Genomic DNA, 21,686 nt, shown 5'->3' on the forward strand with positions numbered 1-21,686 from the left:
TTCCTGGCCATGGCAACACACGCGTCCCAGGGCAGCCCTCACCTCCTTGTTTCGAAGGCTGTAGATGAGGGGGTTGAGCATGGGGGTTACCAGGGTGTAGGACAAGGACACCACCTGCTTGCTCTCCGGGGAGTAGCTGGCCTTGGGTCGCAAGTGGATGACCCCCGTGGTGCCATAAAACAGAAGCACCACGACGAAGTGAGAGGCGCACGTGGACAGGGCCTTGTGGCGCCCCCTGGCGGATGGCATCCGCAGCACGGTGGCCAGAATCTTGGTGTAGGACGCGGCTATCAGGCAGAAGGGAACCATGATAACCAGCACCGTGGCCGCCAACACGTGGGCCTCGAAGACTCTGGTGTCTGCACACACCAGGCTCAGCAGAGGCGCGATGTCACAGAAGAAGTGGCGGATGCCTCGGGGCCCGCAGAAGGGGAAGCGGAACAGCCAGATGGTGAAGACCAGAGACACAGGGACGCCAGCCAGCCAGCACGTGGCGGCCAGCAGGTTGCAGAGCCGCGGGCTCACGATGGCGCCATAGCGCAGAGGCCTGCAGATGGCCACGTAGCGGTCCCAGGCCATGGTCGTCAGGAGGAAGCACTCGGACGTGACGCAGGACAACACCAGCAGCAGCTGCAGGGCGCAGCCGGCGGGAGACACGCCCCGCCCGGGCCGCAGCAGGGTCAGAAGCAGCCGCGGCACGATGTCCAGCGAGAAGCACATCTCCACCAGGGCCAGGTGGCGCAGGAACAGGTACATGGGCGCGCGCAGGGCCGGGTCCAGGGCGGTCAGCAGCACGATGAGCGCGTTGCCCAGCAGCGTGAGCAGGAACATGGCCAGGAAGAGCGTGGCGAGCAGCGGCCGCAGCGCGGGCACGTGCGCGAAGCCCAGCAGGACCAGCTCACTGGGAGCGCAGCTCTGGTTGGCGCAGGGGGGGGCTTCGGGGGCGCCCGGGGGGGCCCAGGCGGTCGGCATGGCCCCGGGCGGGGACGTGGCGGGCAGGAAGCCTGCGGGAGGGGACGGGTTGAGCTGAGGCTATGGAGAGCAGAGCTGCACCTGCCGGGGCTCTGTCTCCCCAGTGGGTGCTGCGCAGAGCAGATAAGCTCGTGCCATGTGCGGGGCCCTCCCTGAGGGCCCCCATGAGCCTGGTAGGAGATCCTGGGGCTTACAAGGCTCACAAAGCCCTGACTGGCCTGGCCCACCCACCTTCTGACCTCTCCTCCATGGAGCTGCATCCACCATGCCTGATCCTGCCTCAGGGCCTTTGTGTTTGCCATCTCTGTCCTTTGATATGCTGTTCCCTGTCTGTTTGTGTCCCTGGTTCCCTTTCCAAGGTCTGTGAGGATTGGTTGTTGGCTATGTCTCCATCCCCATCTTCTTCTGATCTTCTCACTTACCAAGTCCAGCTTCAGAGATCTCCTTTTCTCTCCAGGGCTTTGCACTTGCACAATTGCATGCCCCTACCTGTGGGTGTGTTTGGACCTTTCCTATACTCCAGGCCTCCTCTCAGATATCACCTTTTCGGGGTCTCCTCTCCTGATGGCCAGAGAGAATGTAACCAGCCACACTTTCCACTATACTCAGTTTGGAATTAAATTGACTTTACTTTTTTTGTTCAATAATCTGTTTCCTTCTATGGACTATGAGCATCATGGGAGTAGACACCTTTCCATTTAATGCCCAGCTCAACTTACTCTCCATTATACAGTACTGTAACTTCTCTCTCACAAGAGCTTTGTGTGTGTGTGTGTGTGTGTGTGTGTGTGAAGAATAAATGACAATACACCCAAGTTATGAGCACTGGGGCCGTCACATAGTAAGTCAGTCCAGGGGCATCCGTGTTTGTTAAGTGAATCCACATCATGAAGTTGTTTCTACACTCTTGTTATATACAAGATGAAGCTTAAATATGTTATTACGGCATTCAAAGCCCCTTGAGGCATGGCCCCCTTTTTTTAATTCATTTATTTAGCCAGAGAGAATTCACTGCACTAGGTGCCGTAACAGGCTGGGATTTGGGGGTGAATAAGAGAATCAGACCTGTTCCCTGACATCATGCTGCCTTGAGGGAACAGAGGATAACTTCCTCAGAAGCAGGGCAAAGCTTTTCTATACTGGCATCTCAACATCTGGTGTCATGTCTAGCTTGCATTAGATATTCCATCAAAATTGATTGTGTGCATGAACCTCTGTCTACCCATGATTTTCTCCCCAGCACCTAATACAAAGCCTGGCTCATAGTAGATGCTCAGTAAATATTTATTGAATGGCAGGACATCTATCTCCTACATGTTGAAGCTCCCCAGGACCTAGATTAGTGTCTACATCCTAATCTAGATTAGTGAGCTACACACAGAATTAGCTCAAAAATATTTGTTGATTAGCTAAGGAGAGGATCTCTTCTCAGCACTCACCACACCCTCCACTTTAACACATTCTTATAATTTCCCCAGGTGCTCACCCATTGCACAGGCATTCCCACCTCATGCTGGCTATACCCACACTTCTCCACCTGGCCCTAAAATCATGCCAACCTTGGACCACGTGGCATCTGGCTAAATGGCACGGTAAGGAGCTGTAGTTAGGGAGTACGTGTTGAAGCTCCACATGTGCCATTTACTAACCTTGCAATTCCAGCAGGATGACTTGAGCCTCATCTCGTCTATAGGTAGATTTCTTAGTCAAAAACCTATGTCTCAGAACTCTGGGTGAGGAAAATTAAACCCAGAGAATATAAGTATCCCAAAGTAAGTGAAATCACTATCTCAAAGTCATCTATACCCTCATAAAATGCCCAGTACTGCAGCATTATTCACACTGGCAAAGACATGGAAGCAACCTAAGTATCTACTGATTTATAAGTGGACAAAGAAAAATATATATAATTACATGTATAAAATCTACGTTATATATAAAATAATATATACATATACAATGTGATATAGAGAATATATATATATCATTCCAATAATACAATATTATTCAGCCATAAAAAGCTGGAAAATCTGCTATTTGCAGCAACATGTATGAAGCTGGAGTGCATTATGCATTAGTTAGAGGAATACAAATACTGTATGACCCCACTTAGATATGGAATCTTTTTTTCAAAAAAAGTGAATTCATAGGAACAGAGTGGAATGGTGGGTGTCAGGGTTTGGGAGCATGCAGAAATGAGATATCAGCCAAGGGTACAAATTTCCTCTTAGATATGAATGATTTCTGAGGATCTAAGGTGCAGCATGGTGACTATAGTTAATAACACTGTATTGTCTATTTGGAATTTGCTAAGACAGTAAACTTTAAGTGTCCTTACAATGCACACTCAGAAATTTAACTGTGGGTGATGATGGTAATTGTGGAAATCATTTCACAATATATACCTATATCAAATTATCACCTTGTACACTTTAAATATATACAAACTTATTTATCAATTGTATCTTAATAAACCTGGAAAAAATTAAATAAAACAAAATTGGGGGGGGGAAGAAAACTACGTACAGAGAATGTGTCTTGCTCAAAGTCAAGAGGAAACCAGCACTCTTACATTGAATAACTTCTCCAAAGTCACACAGCTGGTAAGCAGTGGACCAGATATTCACACTCAAGCATTTCCAACTACCTGGTCCACACCCCAGTGCATGACATGAGTGTGAAGCCCTGTGAGAGATCATAGTTGGGTTGTCATGGAGACCACTGGGTTTGCAGTCCTGGGGTTTAGATGAGAGCTTCAGCACGGAGATAAACTTTTGGGAGTTGTAAGGACAGAGAGAATTTCCAAAGTCATGGATCAAATGAGCTTACTTAGAGAGACGTTGAGTTAACTTCTCCAAATTTCCATATTCTCCTCTGTAAGAGGAGGATGGCATAAGAATTGCTCACCTTACCTGGGCACTCACTACAACTATGTGAAGTTCTGTTATTGTATCTTCCTTGTTTCTCATATGGGGAAACTGAGGCCAGAGATGTTAAGTAAGTTTGCCTAAGTAAATGGAAAAGCATTGATCTGAACCCATAGTGTCCAGCTTCAGGATAAACTCCATCCTATGCAGCCTCTACACATAGCAGATAATAGTTTATAAAGTAACACATTAATTTCCTCCCACATGCTTGTCCTATATACCCCAAGTCCACATAGAACGCCCCCTCCTCTTGCCTCTCTCAGTCATGGAGGATGGAATTATCCATGGAGTAGTAGTCCCATTTGCACTCACCCAGTAAGAATTATGTCCTCCACTCCCTTGGAACCATGAGATCAAGAGCAGAGCTCAAACAAAGCAGGGTTCAAATCCAGGCTCTACTTTTTCCTGACCATGTGATCATGGTCTGAACTTCCATTGTCTCTCTGAACTTCCATTCCCTAGTAAAGAAACTGGGAGAAAAAAATTGTTGAAAAAAGACCTATCTCAGGGCCATGAGAATCCAATGAAATTGCATGTCAGAAACTTTGAACAATAACCACTGGGAAACCTAACCTAGAAGAACACAATGCCAGGTGGTGACAGAGAAGACACATGTGAGTGTAGATAAATGAGATGTTAGTTTTACTATAAAAATTTAATATTTTTCAAGGAAAATGTGTTCCTATACTATTCATATATTACTCAGTTTCATCTCCTGTGAAATGGGACAATAATTATACCTTCTTCATGATGGTAGTTTTAACTGAGATTACTCAATACAATGCCTAATAAGAGCTCAATAATAGTTATTGTTGTTACTATTACAAATGATAGTCCTAGATGCCCCTTCCTACCTGTGTGGCCTTGGGACAGTTCTGTTCCCTCACAGAGCCTCTGCTTCCACACAAGCAAGTTGGAGTTAAGAAGATCTAACCCTCCATGTTGTGAGGGCAAATTTATTTCCTGGGGATATCTGGGCACATGTCAGACATGAGTCCTACCATTTTTCTCAACACTGGGGAATCAGTGAGAGGCATGGAACCTGATCTCTGGTCTTTTATGCACAAAGATGTTGAGGGTGATAACTCAGTAAACATTTGATGGGTTGTAAACTACACTTCCTAGACTATGGATGCAGTCACTAATTACAGAATCTTTAGTTTCTTCAAGTGACCTCGCTCACTTCCCTCCTGTGATTCTGGAGCCATGATCAAGACAACATCCCCACCAAGTAGTTGTTAAGCCCCTGTTTACATACCTTTCATGACAGGGAGCTTATCACCTCTCATGGCAGCCCCTCCATCCCTAGACTTTAAGAATGATTACAAAGATCTTCCCACCAGCATTCACATACATGGTTAACAGGAACATAAACTGAAACAAACTCTTTGGAGGGCATTGTGGCAATATCTGTCCACATGAACACTCAAGAAATCTCTCGCCCCTGCAATTCTACTTCTAGGAATTTGTCCTACTGACAGATGTGCATGTGCACTCAAAGGTCTGTGTGTGAGGTTAGTTAGAGCTAAGTATTATTTCTAAAAATAGAAGATTGGAACAGACCTAATGTTCACTGATGGGACTGGGGAAATGCATTGTGTTGTATTCTTATAGTGCAAAACTCTACAGCTCCTCCTGCAATAATGGTATTAATATGTGAGAAGCATGGTGCATAACAAGTAGAGAATATGCTATCATTTCTATATATGTATTATCTATACATGTATCCACAACATGCACTTGCATATGTATATGCAATGGATGTTTCTGGAAAGACATTTAAGATTCTGTTAACAGTGGCTACCTCTGGAGAGTTTCACTGGAGGTCAGAGAGGCAAGATATATTTGTCATCATTCATCCTTGGAACATGTTTAGTTTTAACCATGGGTGTGTATTTTGCTTCTGCAGAAATTTTAGACACTGAAGAAAGAATGAAAGCCATACTTGCTATAAAAACATTTGATCCACTCATATGAAGTATATAGGGAAGTCAAATTCATGGAGGTCAAAAGGATAATGGTGGGTGCTAGGGGCTGCAGGGAAGGAGAAATGGGGTACTCATTATGGGTACAGAATTTTAATTTGCAAGATGAAAAAGTTCTGGAAGTTGGTTGCACAGCGATGTGAATGTATTTAACCCTACTGAAGTGTACACTTAAAATGGTTAAGATAGTAAATTTTATGTCATTTGTATTCTACCACAATTTAATAAAATAAAAAATTTAAATATATTTGAGATAACACGAGAATGTACCAAACAAACAGAACATTCCGCAGAAACCAATGCCTACTTCAAAGTGATAATCAGGATTTATAGTTTGGACTTGTATCATTCAGATTTTTATGTACATAAAATGTTTTATATGATTTGACTCCTACCACAATTTTATTTAACACTTTAGAATCAGAAAAAAATAGGCTTCTGAAAATTTATCTGCAATTCCACAGAGATCATCCCTGTTCGATGCATTACATACGTAGATTTCATTTTGAAAACAAAATTAGTTTTTCATCACATTTTACATTTTAGCATGTTTCATTCATGGAATATTTTCCATATTAATAAAAATGATCATGATTTTAATTAATGTGAATATCTTGTCATTTGGTATTGGCAAATGATATTCAGACAAGTCTAAGTTACATAAATGACATGAGGAAATTTTCGTCACCAAATGAAGTGAGTAAAAGTACTTACCTCATAGGCTTGTGGTGGGAATGAATGGAGTTAATGCATTAAAAGTCTTAATACAAGTCCTTTATATGGCAAGCATTTGATGTGTGTGCTGTCTTATTTTTATCATTACTCTGTGATCAAGTTGTATTCATTTTTTTTAGAACTCTAGAGAATTCCACAATGGACATCTTTGTGGGTAAGTGTTGGGCTTGTTTTAGCTTTTTAAAATGAGTTATGGTGAAAAAGAATTGAAGGAGTAAGGAGGGGTGGAGGGATGAAGGAGGAAACAGGGCAGGAGAGATGGAAGGAAGGAAGGAAGGAAGGAAGGAAGGAAGGAAGGAAGGAAGGAAGGAAAGAAGGAAGGAAGGAAGGAAGGGAGAAAGGGAGAAGGGAGGAATTATTTTGCAATTGTGGGATGTAAAGTTTTATAGAAGATCAGCCAATGCTCTTCATTTTTGGACCAGAAAAGGTGAAGCTCAGTCAGTCTGCCTACATGACCTGGTGGTCCCCTTGCCCCACCACCATGCTTCTGGCATCATCCTGTTCTGTAGGGTAAACCTCAGATTATGGATTAAGCAGGAAACAAAAGCTCAAAGAACTTCACCAACTCAGAAAGCAAAATGGGAGTGTCCACACCTCTTGCCCCTTGTCAGATCCTCAGGGAACCATGCTTTTCTCCCTGAATAGCCAAAAGAGGGGCAGCCCCAGTGGCGCGGCGGTTTAGCGCCGCCTGCAGCCCAGGGCGTGATCCTGAAGGCCCTGGATCGAGTCCCACGTAGGGCTCTCTGTATGATGCCTGCTTCTCCCTCTGCCTGTGTCTCTGCCTCTGTCTCTATGATTAAATAAATAAAATCTTAAAAAAAAATAGCCAAAAGAGGCTCTATTCCCAAAGAAGACCCTGAGCAACCAGTGCATCTACAGCTCAGAAGCTTGGGTGAAGGCAGGCTCAACAAGATATAAACTTCTGGCCAGGGACCTTGAGGCTGTCATTCTCCCTGAAGACCTCAGAATCAGGGCTCATTATCTATCTTATGTGCCAACCAATGAGCAGTGGGGACACAGCCCTTCTATTCTATCCATCCTCTCTCTCTGTGACATAGCTGAAGAGGCATATACTTCTCTATGGTACAAAAACCCAGTTCCATGGCAAGAGTACTTGATGTTGGCAAGGGTATGAACAAATGGGTCCTCTTCTACTCCTCTGGTGGGTGCAGAAACTGACACAGCCATGTTGGGGGGCAAGCAGATAGGTTAAGATGAAAATATGCCTTCTCTGATGTAAATCAAACCCACAATGGGAATCATATCACACGTGCTATGATGTTTGTCATTAAAAAGAAGGGGAAAAAAGAAGAGATAACAAATACTGGAGAAGATGTGGAGATGATAATGGTAATGGTGGTGGTGATGATGGAGATGATGATAGTGATGGTGGTGATGATCATGATGGTGATGATGAGGATTATAATGGTGGTGATTATGGTGGTGGTGATGATGATGGTGATGGTGGTGATCGTAATGGTGGTGATGATGGAGATGATGATGGTGATGATGAGGATGATAATGGTGGTGATGATGGTGATGATGGAAATGATGATGATGGTGGTGATGATAATTATCATGATTTTGTTGTTATTTTTCCAGGATCCTGAGGAAGGAGGGCATTTGCAGGAGATAAGGTCAGAAGCCATGGCAAAGTGTCTATATTTGGGAGGATTTTATTTCTGTTACAGTGGGAAGTGATGACAGAATTTTAACTCAGCAAGGGATATGATCTCATTTAGGTTCATTCTGAATGCCTTCTGCAAAGTTTAGGATGAGAATTAGTAAGTGACATACATGAAACATGTCACTGGGACTGGCACACAGTGGGTGCTCTGTGAGCTGTGGTTGACATGTCACCAGCTAGCTCCTGCTTTAGGCTGGGTGTTCCTTGGGGACAGGGTCTGTGTCTGATTTATCTCAGTGTCCTCAGTGCCCAGCACTGTGCCTGGCACAGCACAGATGTATGTATGTTAGAAGTCTTTGGTTACAAGCAACAGAAACTGAGTCTGTTGGGAGCAAAGGAAGCCCAGGCCTCCATGTCTCTATCAGCAGGATTTGAGGTTCCTCTAAAATTTGCATACTCTTTGTAGGAATTCGCCCTTCTCTCCATTTTTGCTCCAAAACTTTCAAAATTCCCATTGCTTTCTGCCTTCTTTTTTTTAAATAAATTAATTTTTTATTGGTGTTCAATTTACCAACATACAGAATAACAGTGCTCATCCCGTCAAGTGCCCCCCTCAGTGCCCATCACCTATTCACCCCCACCCCCCCTCCCCTTCTACCACCCCTAGTTTGTTTCCCAGAGTTAGGAGTCTTTATGTTCTGTCTCCCTTTCTGATATTTCCCACACGTTTCTTCTCCCTTCCCTTATATTCCCTTTCACTATTATTTATATTCCCCAAATTAATGAGAACATACACTGTTTGTCCTTCTCCGATTGACTTACTTCACTCAGCATAATACCCTCCAGTTCCATCCACATTGAAGCAAATGGTGGGTATTTGTCGTTTCTAATGGCTGAGTAATATTCCATTGTATGCATAAACCACATCTTCTTTATCCATTCATCTTTCGATGGACACCGAGGCTCCTTCCACAGTTTGGCTAATGTGGACATTGCTGCTAGAAACATCGGAGTGCAGGTGTTCCGGCGTTTCATTGCATCTGTATCTTTGGGGTAAATCCCCAACAGTGCAATTGCTGGGTCGTAGGGCAGGTCTATTTTTAACTCTTTGAGGAACCTCCACACAGTTTTCCAGAGTGGCTGCACCAGTTCACATTCCCACCAACAGTGTAAGAGGGTTCCCTTTTCTCCGCATCCTCTCCAACATTTGTTGTTTCCTGCCTTGTTAATTTTCCCCATTCTCACTGGTGTGAGGTGGTATCTCATTGTGGTTTTGATTTGTATTTCCCTGATGGCAAGTGATGCAGAGCATTTTGTCATGTGCATGTTGGCCATGTCCATGTCTTCCTCTGTGAGATTTCTCTTCATGTCTTATGCCCATTTCATGATTGGGTTGTTTGTTTCTTTGGTGTTGAGTTTAAGAAGTTCTTTATAGATCTTGGAAACTAGCCCTTTATCTGATACGTCATTTGCAAATATCTTCTCCCATTCTGTAGGTTGTCTTTTAGTTTTGTTGACTGTATCCTTTGCTGTGCTAAAGCTTCTTATCTTGATGAAGTCCCAATAGTTCATTTTTGCTTTTGTTTCTTTTGCCTTCGTGGATGTATCTTGCAAGAAGTTACTGTGGCCAAGTTCAAAAAGGGTGTTACCTGTGTTCTCCTCTAGGATTTTGATGGAATCTTGTCTCACATTTAGATCTTTCATCCATTTTGAGCTTATCTTTGTGTATGGTGAAAGAGAGTGGTCTTGTTTCATTCTTCTGCATGTGGATGTCCAATTTTCCCAGAACCATTTATTGAAGAGACTGTCTTTCTTCCAATGGATAGTCTTTCCTCCTTTATCGAATATTAGTTGACCATAAAGCTCAGGGTCCACTTCTGGGTTCTCTATTCTGTTCCACTGATCTATGTGTCTGTCTTTGTGCCAGTACCACACTGATAGAGGGAACTTTCCTCGACATCTTAAAAGCCATCTATGAAAAGCCCACAGCAAATATCATTCTCAATGGGGAAGCACTGGGAGCCTTTCCCCTAAGATCAGGAACACTACAGGGATGTCCACTCTCACCACTGCTATTCAACATAGTACCAGAAGTCCTAGCCTCAGCAATCAGACAACAAAAAGACATTAAAGGCATTCAAATTGGCAAAGAAGAAGTCAAACTCTCCCTCTTCGCCGATCACATGATACTCTGCATAGAAAACCCAAAAGCCTCCACCCCAAGATTGCTAGAACTCATACAGCAATTTGGTAGCGTGGCAGGATACAAAATCAATGCCCAGAAATCAATGGCATTTCTATACACTAACAATGAGACTGAAGAAAGAGAAATTAAGGAGTCAATCCTATTTACAATTGCACCCAAAAGCATACGATACCTAGGAATAAACCTAACCAAAGAGGTAAAGGATCTATACCCTAAAAACTACAGAACACTTCTGAAAGAAGTTGAGGAAGACACAAAGAGATGGAAAAATATTCCATGCTCATGGATTGGCAGAATTAATATTGTGAAAATGTCAATGTTACCCAGGGCAATTTACACGTTTAATGCAATCTCTGTCAAAATACCATGGACTTTCTTCAGAGAGTTAGAACAAATTATTTTAAGATTTGTGTGGATTCAGAAAAGACCCCGAATAGCCAGGGGAATTTTAAAAAAGAAAACCATATCTGGGGACATCACAATGCCAGATTTCAGGTTGTGCTTTCTGCCTTCAAAGTATCAGGATTTAACTCCTTGGGTCCTTTTACTCAACATGAAAGTCAAGTCTCTTGGGCCATTCCTTATTCTTTGGGGTCAAGTCCCCTTATAGATCTATGGGCAGAAGGCAAAACACCCAGGCATTCTTTATTCCCTTTCCAGCTTTTATAGTATGATATCATTGAAGCTGCCATGCCTAAAGTCAACATGCTCTCCATTGTACTTGTTGCCATGGACTTCATGCATTTTGTACATTGTGTGGCTCTCCCACCAGAAAGCAAGTTTCATGAGGATAGCGCTTTGATCTGTTTTGTTCACTACAGTATCTCCAGTGCTCAGAACAGAGCTTAGCATACAGTAGGCACTCAACAAAGATCTGTTGATGGAAGCAATAATATTATTTATTTATTTATTTATTTATTTTTATTGGAGTTCAATTTGCCAACATATAGCATATCACTCAGTGCCCATCACCCAGTCACCCCCACCCCCCGCCCACCTCCCGATCCACCACCCCTAGTTCGTTTCCCAGAGTTAGGAGTCTCTCATGTTCTGTCTTGCTTTCTGATATTTTCCACTCATTTTTTCTCCTTACCCCTTTATTCCCTTTCACTATTTTTTATATTCCCCAAATGATGAGACCATATAATGTTTGTCCTTCTCTGATTGACTTACTTCACTCAGCAAAATACCCTCCAGGTCCATCCACATCGAAGCAAATAGTGGGTATTTGTCGTTTCTAATGGCTGAGTAATATTCCATGGTATACATATACCATATCTTCTTTATCCATTCATCTTTCAATAGACACCGAGGCTCCTTACACACTGAGACTTTTTTTTTCCAGTGGATAGTTTTTCCTGCTTTCTCGAATATTAGTAGACCATAAAGTTGAGGGTCCACGTCTGGATTCTCTATTCTGCTCCATTGATCTATGTGTCTGTTATTGTGCCAGTACCACACTATCTTGATTATCACAGCTTTGTAGTACAACCTGAAATCTGGCATTGTGATGCCCCTTATTATGGTTTTCTTTTTTAATATTCCCCTGGCTATTCAGGTTCTTTTCTGATTCCACACAAATCTTAAGATGATTTGTTCCAACTCTTTGAAGAAAGTCCATGGTATTTTCATAGGGATTGCATTAAATGTGTAAATTGCCCCGGGTAACATTGACATTTTCACAATATTAATTCTGCCAATCCATGAGCATGGAATATTTTTCCATCTCTTTGTGTCTTCCTCAATTTCTTTCAGAAGTGTTCTGTAGTTTTTAGGGTATAGATCCTTTACCTCTTTGGTTAGGTTTATTCCTAGGTATCGTATGCTTTTGGGTGCAATTGTAAATAGGATTGACTCCTTAATTTCTCTTTCCTCAGCCTCTTTGTTAGTGTATAGAAATGCCACTGTTTTCTGGGCATTGATTTTGTATCCTGCCACACTGCCTAATTGCTGTATGAATTCTAGCAATTTTGGAGTGAAGGCTTTTGGGTTTTCTTTGTAGAGTATCATGTCATCTGCAAAGAGGGAGAGTTTGGCTTCTTCTTTGCCAATTTGAATGCCTTTATTTCTTTTTGTTGTCTGATTGCTGAGGCTAGGACTTCTAGTACTATGTTGAATAGCAGTGGTGAGAGTGGACATCCCTGTAGTGTTCCTGATCTTAGGGGAAAGGTTCCCAGTATTTCCCCATTGAGAATGATATTTGCTCTGGGCTTTTCATAGATGGCTTTTAAGATGCTAAGGAATGTTCCCTCTATCCTTACGCTCTGAAGAGTTTTGATCAGGAATGGATGCTGTATTTTGTCAAATGCTTTCTCTGCATCTATTGAGAGAATCATATGATTCTTGTTTTTTCTATTGTTGATATGATCTATCATGTTGATTGCTTTATGAGTGATGAACCAGCCTGGTTGATGGATGAACCAGCATCCCAGGGATAAATCCCACTTGGTCATGGTGAATAATCGTCCTCATATACTGTTGGATCCTATTAGCTAGTATCTTGTTGAGAATTTTGCATTTGTGTTCATCAGGGACATTGGTCTATAATTCTCCTTTTAGGTGGGGCCTTTGTCTGGTTTTGGAATTAAGGTGATGCTGGCCTCATAGAACGAGTTTGGTAGTACTCCATCTCTTTCTATCTTTCTGAACAGCGTTAGTACAATAGGTATGGTTTCTTCTTTAAACGTTTGATAGAATTCCCCTGGGAGCCATCTGTCCCTGGACTTTTGTGTCTTGGAGGTTTTTGATGACTGCTTCAATTTCCTCCCTGGAGGAAAGACTATCCAGTGGAAAAAAGACAGTCTCTTCAATAAATGGTGCTGGGAAAATTGGACAGCCATGTGCAGAAGAATGAAACTAGACCATTCTCTTACACCATACAGAAAGATAAACTCAAAATGGATGAAAGATCTAAATGTGAGAAAAGAATCCATCAAAATCTTAGAGGAGAACACAGGCAACACCCTTTTTTGAACTTGGCCACAGCAACTTCTTGCAAGATACATCCATGAAGGCAAGAGAAACAAAAGCAAAAATGAATTATTGGGACTTCGTCAAGATAAAAAGCTTCTGCACAACAAAAGAAACAGTCAAGAAAACTAAAAGACAACCTACAGAATGGGAGAAGATATTTGCAAATGACCTATCAGATAAAGGGCTAGTATCCAAGAGAGGGGGGCACTGGCGGGATGAGCACTGGGTGTTATGCTATATGTTGGCAGATTGAACTCCAAAAAAAAAATTTTAGAAAAAACAGAACTTATTAAACTCAACAGCAAAGAAACAAACAATCCAATCATGAAATGGGCAAAAGACATGAACAGAAATTTCACAGAGGAAGACATAGACATGGCCAATAGGCACATGAGAAAATGCTCCGCATCACTGGCCATCAGGGAAATACAAATCAAAACCACAATGAGATACCACCTCACACCAGTGAGAATGGGGAAAATTAACATGACAGGAACCAAGAAATGTTGGAGAGGATGTGGAGAAAGGGGAGCCCTCTTGCACTGTTGGTGGGAATGTGAACTGGTACGGCCACTCTGGAAAACTGTGTGGAGGTTCCTCAAAGAGTTAAAAATAGAGCTCCTCTGCGACCCAGCAATTGCAGTGCTGGGGATTTACCCCAAAGATGCAGATGCAATGAAACCCCGGGACACCTGCATCCCAATGTTTATAGCAGCAATGTCCGCAATAGCTAAATTGTGGAAGGAGCCTCAGTGTCCATTAAAGATGAATGGATAAAGAAGATGTGGTCTATGTATGCCATGGAATATTACTCAGCCATTAGAAACGACAAATACCCACCATTTGCTTCGACCGGGATGGAACTGGGGGGGGGGGGTATTATGCTGAGTGAAATAAGTCAATTGGAAAAGGACAAACATTATATGGTCTCATTCATTTGGGGAATATAAAAATTAGTGAAAGTGAATAAAGGCATAGGAGAGAAAATGAGTGAAAATATTAGTGAGGGTGACAAAACATGAGAGACATCTAATTGAGGAATGAGCAAGGGGTAGTAAAGGGGAAGTAGATGGGGGGTTAGGGTGACTGGGTGATGGGCACTGAGGAGGGCACTTGGCAGGATGAGCCCTGGGTGTTATGCTATATGTTGGCAAATTGAAGTCCAATAAAAAAAATTTTTTTTAAGTTTTCTCCCTGGTTATTGGCCTGTTCGGGTTTTCTGTTTCTTCCGGTTCCAGTTTTGGTAGTTTGTGGTTTTCTAGAAATGTGTCCATTTCTTCTAGATTGCCTGATTTATTGGTGTATAGCTGCCCATAGTAAGTTTTTTAAATCATTTGTATTTCCTTGGTATTGGTGGTGATATCTCCTTTTTCGTTCATGATTTTATTAATTTGAGTCTTTTCTCTCTTCTTTTTAATAAGGCTGGCTAATGGTTTATCTTATTAATTCTTTCAAAGAACCAACTCCTGGTTTTGTTGATCTGTTTCACAGTTCTTCTGGTCTCTATTTCATTGAGTTCTGCTTGAATCTTTATTAATTGTCTTCTTTTGCTGGGTGAAGGTTTCATTTGCTGTTCCTTCTCCAGCTCCTTTAGGTGCAAGGTTAGCTTTTGTATTTGAGTTCTTTCCAGATTTTGGATGGATGCTTGTATTGCATGTATTTCCCCCTCAGGACTGCTTTTGCTGTATCCCAAAGATTTTGAACAGTTGTATCTTCATTCTCATTAGTCTCCATGAATCTTTTTAATTCTTATCTAATTTCCTGGTTGACCCTTTCATCTTTTAGCAGGATGGTCTTTAACCTCCATGTGTTTGAAATCCTTCCAAACTTCTTCTTGTGATTGAGTTCAAGTTTCAAAGCATTATGGTCTGAAAATATGCAGGGGACAATCCCAATCTTTTGGTATCCGTCAAGGCCTGATTTGTTACCCAGTATGTGGTCTATTCTGGAGAAAGTTCCATGTGCACCTGAGAAGAATGTGTATTCAGTGCATTTGGATGTAAAGTTCTGTAAATATCTGTGAAATCCATCTGGTCCAGTGTATCATTTAAAGCCCTTGTTTCTTTGGAGATGTGTGCTTAGAAGATCTGTCATTTGCAGAAAGCACCGTGTTGAAGTCTCCCAGTATAAGTGTATTATTATCTAAGTATGTCTTTACTTTGGGTATTAACTGATTGATATACTTGGCAGCTCCCGCATTAGGGGCATAAATACTCATGATTGTTAGGTCCTCTTGTTGGATAGATCCGTTAAGTATGATATAGTGTCCCTCTTCATCTCTTACTACAGTCTCTGGGATAACTTAATTAATCTGATATGAGGATGGCTACCCCTGCTTTCTTTTGAGGACCATTTGAATGGTACATGGTTCTCCAACCTTTTATTTTCAGGCTGTAGGTGTCCTTAGGTCTAAAATGAGTCTCTTGTAGACAGCAAATAGATGGATCTTGCTTTTTTATCCAGTCTGAAACCCTGCACCTTTTGTGGGGTATTAAGCCCATTCACGTTCAGAGTTACTACTGAAAGATATGAATTTAGTGTCATCATGATACCTATTCAGTCCCTGTTTCTGTGGATTGTTTCCTTGGACTTCCTCTTTCTTTTACAGAGTCCCCCTTAATATTTCTTGCAGAGCCAGCTTGTTGGTCATATATTCTTTCAGCTTCTGCCTATCTTGGAAGCTCTTTATCTCTCCTATTCTGAATGAGAGCCTTGCTGGATAGAGTATTCTTGGCTGCAGGTTCTTCTCATTTAGGACCCTGAATATATCCTGCCAGCCCTTTCTGGCCTGCCAGGTCTTTGTAGAGAGGTCTTCTGTTAACCTAATATTTCTCCCCATAAAGTTTAGGGATCTGTTGTTTCTTGCTGCTTTAAGGATCTTCTCTTTATCTTTGGAATTTGCAAGTTTCACTATTAAATGTCAAGGTGTTGAGTGGTTTTTATTGATTTTAGGGGGGATTCTCTCTATCTCCTGGATCTGAATGCCCATTTCCCTCCCCACGTTAGGGAAGTTCTCAGCTATGATTTGTTCAAATATGCTTTCTGGTCCCTTTCGGCGCCCTCTAGAACCCCTATTAAACGTAGATTTTTCCTTCTGATGCTGTCATTTATTTCCCTTAACCTTTCCTTGTGGTCTTTTAATTGTTTTTCTCTTTTTTCCTCAGCTTCCTTCCTTGCCATCAACTTGTCTTCTATGTCACTCACTCTTTCTTCTACCTCTTTAACCCTCAACGTTAGGACCTCCAGTTTGGATTGCATCTCATTTAATTGATTTTTAATTTCGGCCTGATTAGATCTACAGTCTGCAGTCATGAAGTCTCTTGAATCCTTTATATGCTTTTTTCCAGTGCCACCAGTAGCTTTATAATTGTGCTTCTGAATTGGCTTTCTGACATCAAATTGTAATCCAAATTCTGTAACTCTGTGGCAGAGAGTACTGTTTCTTAATCTTTCTTTTGTGGTGAGTTCTTCCTTCTAGTCATTTTGCTTAGTGCAGAGTGGCTAAAAACAAGTTGTCCTGGAAAAAGGAAGGGGAAAAAAAGAGAAAATAAGGGGAAAACCAAGAACAAAACAAAAAAACACAAAACAAACAAAAACAAAACAAAACCAAAAACCAAGGAGGGGTATCCTCTGATTCTATATACTGTAAGTCCCTCGACTTCCTCTGGAGCTTTCCTCACTGCTTGGTTAAGAACTCTATCTTCCCCTGTCCTTCCACCTGGTCTTCTGGGGGAGGGGCCTGCTGTGCTGATTCTCAGGTGTGTGCACCTGGAGGCGCTGTCTCGCCCCCTGCCAGGTGCACAGCTCAGTGGGAGCTGTTTATCCTGTGAGTCCCCTGTTCCCTGGCAGCCCCGTGCTGTCCCAGGCACAAGGTGACACAGGGAGGAACAACAAGACTGGCGGCGGGCAGCTCTCCAGCCCTGGAGTCAGCTCCCAGAGTAACTACCTCAGTTCCCATTCCACACTGGCCCGGATGCTCCGAGGGCAGGCGGCACTGATTTGCACAGTTCGGGGGCGTCTGGTGGCAGAAGTGTCCTCCGTGTCCTGTGTCCTCCCGGCCTCTGCCTGTCCCAAGGGGAGCGCCGGATCTTGGGCTGTGTCCCCTGGTGCCCTGGCCTCCAGGGCCTGTGCCGCTGGAATCATGCTCCCGGGGCCACGCAGCCTCCTCTATGCGGAGCCACCGTCTGAGCTGCCGCTGGAGCTGCTCCCGGGGTCCCGCCGGGTGTGCGCTCCAGCCCCTCATGGAGCTCCACCCTAGGCATGTGGTGCGCTCTCTCCCGGAGCACACACCCTCTGTTAGTGACCCCGGCAACCTCGAGGCTCCACTGCCCCTCCTGGGATCCTGCCTGAGTTCCCTGTGAGCGCCTTTCCATCTGGGAAGATTAGTAAAGTTTCTGCTTCTCCATGACTGGGCTTTCCTGTGCTGGAGGCTCTTGCCGCCTGGCCTTAGCCAGGCTCCTCGCAGGAACCCCTCCCCCACTGGATGCTTTTTTATTTATTTATTTTCCGTCTTCCTACCTTGGTAGAACCGCAAACTCTTCTCACGGTAACATTCCAGCTGTTCTCTCTTTAAATCGCAGGCCGAATTCATAGGTTTTTCAGATGATTTGAAAGTTCTCTAGGTAAGTTGATGGGGACAGGTACTTGGGGATCCTACTCTTCCCCTATCTTGCTGACCCCTCTCCCGAAGCAATAATATTTAAATAAAAATATTAAAACTAAGGATCCCTGGGTGGCGCAACGGGTTGGCTCCTGCCTTTGGCCCAGGGCGCGATCCCGGAGACCCGGGATGGAATCCCACGTAGGGCTCCCGGTGCATGGAGCCTGCTTCTCCCTCTGCCTGTGTCTCTGCCTCTCTCTCTCTCTCTGTGACTATCGTAAATAAATAAAAAAAAAAATAAAAAAAATATTAAAACTATTGGAATTTGTATGTGGCAGCTGGTAAAATTTATGAAAACGCCAAATCACTTTATCTCAGAAAATACTGAGCTGAGACAATTCCAAGAATACTAAAGGATTCTCTTCTGGAATCTTTGCAATGAGTTGACCTGAACATTTTCCATCCTTGAGGCACAAGAAGGAACAATTCGTGGACCACCCCTTGGCCAGAGGAGGACAGGATCACTAGGTTTTACCCCCATGATCACAGAATGGCTGCTAGTGCCCCTCCTCACAAGACAATATCCAAAAAGAACAAAAGGAGGGAGAGTGAAGAATGCAGCCCTTCCTTCTGCCTCATTCTTTTTAATGTGGAGGAAGCTCTTTCCTTGGAGCAGCAGGAGATTCCTCATTACATCTCATTGGCCAGATTGGTCGCATGCTTGCCCTAAACCAATTACCAGTAATGGAGAAAAGGGTTATTCTGATCGGTTAATGCAATCCCCGTCATCTCCCTGGACTGAGTCCCTGGTTCCCTCAGCAAATTGCCTGCTGGTTCTGTGCAAGGTCAGCTATAGGGTCAATGCCAGGCCTGCTACTTCTTGGGTTGTTAGTGCTGCCTGACACACCACACCAAACCCAGAGGCATGAAATTAGCCTGTTAACATCCTGCTGAGTCTTTGGGTCAGGAATTAAGACAGAACACAGCAGGATGGTTCATCTTTGCTGCATGATGTGTAGGGGCCTTGGCTGGGAAGCCTTGAAGCTAGCATGCCATAGCTAGGGGCTGGAATGTTCTGGGGTCTGCACTCATGTTTGGGCTGCCAGCGTGGGGCTAGAACTCCTACATTTGGCTTCTCCATGTTGTGTTCTTGTGAACTGGTTTGGGCATCTCAAAGCAGGATGGCCAAGTTCTGAGGAGGGAGGGAGGGAGACAAGGAGGAGACACGAAGCAGGAGCTTTATTACCTTGTATGACCTTGGATGATACATGGTGTCACTTCCTCTGCAGCCACAAACTCTCTTGAGTGCAAAGGAAGGGCACAAACCCAAAAGAGAAATAGTGCAGGGTGTTAAGTAAGCATCTACTGAAGGAGAATGGGGAGAGACGAGCACAGGAAGGAAGGTACATACTTGTATATGGCTGCCTATCAGCTCTGCTTTCTTAAACCCTCCTTAGAAGTATCCAGCACAACCTCCAATCTGGTATTGTTGTTGTTTCAGAAAGCACACGCGGAAGGGAGGGGAGGGGCAGAGGGAGAGGGAGAGAGAGACTCTCAAGCAGACTCCCCACTGAGCAGGGAGCCTGACCTGGGGTTCCATCCCAGGACCCTGAAATCATGACCCAAGCGGAAGGCAGACGCTTCACCAACTGAGCCACCCAGGCACTCCACAAGCCCTAATGCTAAAAGAAGCCATCCCAATTCTCTCTTGCTGGGCCACCCCATGCTTTTCCTGGTGTGTGCTCTCCCTTGTAGTAAGTAAACTGAATAATCCTAAATTTTTGTTTGGACAGAAAATTGTTTCTCAAGGTTGGTTGGTGGATTTTGATAGTTTCTATAGGTGGGAATGGTATGACCACGTATGGATGTCAGAAAGTTTGGGGGTCATTGGTTCTGTTCCTCAAGACTGAGTTCTAAGGTATCACACAAGACTGTCCTCTTGGGGTTGGAGATCTTGCCAACACTTTCCCTCTTGGAGATCTTGCCAACTTTCTCCCTCTCATGCACACACATACATTCCTTTGTGCCACTTTTCGAACTCAGTTATGCATTTATTCCTCCAAAAAAGATTTACAAAATTCTACTATGTTCCAGACCCTGTGCTAAACACGGGTTTCACTGCCCTCAGGATCTTGCCATCTAAAGGTTATATTTATTAAAAATAATCCAATAATAGGTGGGCATATCAGCCATCTGTTTGCCTCAACAATCTGCTTAATAGAATTCACAATAACCACAGAACCCACAAAACTTTTATAGTTTTGGCATAAAGCAAAAACATGTATTGAGCTCACAAATATGTGATCTCACAAATCTCAGATAAGCCTCCCAGTGCATCTGCTGTCAGCTATGGGTCAGTTAGGTGGTCTCATGATTCTGTCCAGGCTGCCCCATGTGTGGGTGTCAGCTGCCCATCAGCTGGTCTGAGATTGCCTCATCTGGGACAACTGAGCCTTTTCTGCTCTGCTCCATCTGCCTCTCATCCTCCAGGAGGTCAGCCCAGGCAGGCTTTCATTGCAAGGACAGAGGAGTAAGAGAAGAAGTGAAACACATGAGGGTTTTTCTTTTTGCAAGCTGCATCGTGCATCACAACTACTAGCATCTCATTGGCCAAAGAGAGTCACACGAATGTTTGAGCTATCTATTGCTACATAACACATTGCCACCAATTGGGTGGCTTAAAACAATGCATGCTTATTATCTCACAGTTTTGTGGGTCAGGAACAGCTTAGGTGGGTCCTTTGCCTCAGGGCTTCACAAGACTGCAATCATGATGTCCACCAGAGCTTCATCTCAAGCCAAGTCTCCACTAGGGACAGATTTACCTCCAAGATGACACAGTTGGTAGAATTCAGCCCCTTGTAGGCAGCTATGCTGAGGCCCTCAATTCCTGCTGCCCTTCAGTGGTAGATAGAATAATGTCCCCCACCCCCTTCCAAAGATGTCAACACCCAATCCCCAGAACCAGTGAGCATGTTTTGTTATAAGGCAAATGGGATGTTGCAGGTGAAGGATGAGATAGCAGGATTGTCTAGGCAGGTCCAGTGCAATCACAAGTGTCCTTATGAGGGAAAGAGAGAGGCAGGAGAGTCAGAGTCAGAGAAGATATGACAAGAGAAGCAGATGTCTGAGTGATGCGATTGCTGGCTCTGAGGCTGGAGGAGGGAGCCATGAGTAAAAGATATATTGATTTTCTTTGTGATCTTTCTGTTAATTGCAGGCGAAAGCATCCCAACTGATACAGTGCTAATGAATCAGGGAAGAAGAGGGTGGTAGGAGAAAAAAAGGTTTTATTTACAACCCACTCTGGGGGTCTTCCTTACTTGCACAGTGAATGATGCACTCAGTGATCCAGAGACATAATCTCATCTGTGCCAGGCTACAACAGCCCGAAGTCCTCTCTAAGGTCTGCACAGAAGTCCAATCATGAGCAATGTTTCCAAGTTCCACCTGGCAGCCCACAGTGATCCCTCTGTGGAAGACGCGCTACACGGGGCCTGGTGTGGTGCATGGAGACCAGCGAGGGGTGAGAGTGGGTCTCCATGCAGGAGACAGAGCTGGCTTGGACAATGGTGCAGAGCAGGAAAGGTGGAGGGATTTGGGGTATTTTTTTTATTGGAGTTCAATTTGCCAACATATAGCATAACACCCAGTGCTCATC

The 21,686-nt window shown here is 43.7% G+C and overlaps 2 protein-coding genes across 2 annotated transcripts in view; one reads left to right on the forward strand and one right to left on the reverse strand.

The window, feature by feature from the left end:
* LOC121484708 (olfactory receptor 10A7-like) overlaps nt 1-972 on the reverse strand; it is a 2,365-nt gene extending 1,393 nt beyond the window's left edge. Inside the window, exon 1 of the mRNA XM_041744270.1 lies at nt 9-972. Within this exon, the coding sequence (XP_041600204.1) occupies nt 9-972 (964 nt within the window). The remainder of the gene's footprint in view (nt 1-8) is intronic.
* ZNF71 (zinc finger protein 71) overlaps nt 1-21,686 on the forward strand; it is a 192,131-nt gene that overhangs the window by 147,455 nt on the left and 22,990 nt on the right. The window lies entirely within an intron of this gene.

The sequence above is a fragment of the Vulpes lagopus genome, chromosome 2, assembly GCF_018345385.1.
Source record: "Vulpes lagopus strain Blue_001 chromosome 2, ASM1834538v1, whole genome shotgun sequence".
NCBI lineage: Eukaryota > Metazoa > Chordata > Mammalia > Carnivora > Canidae > Vulpes > Vulpes lagopus.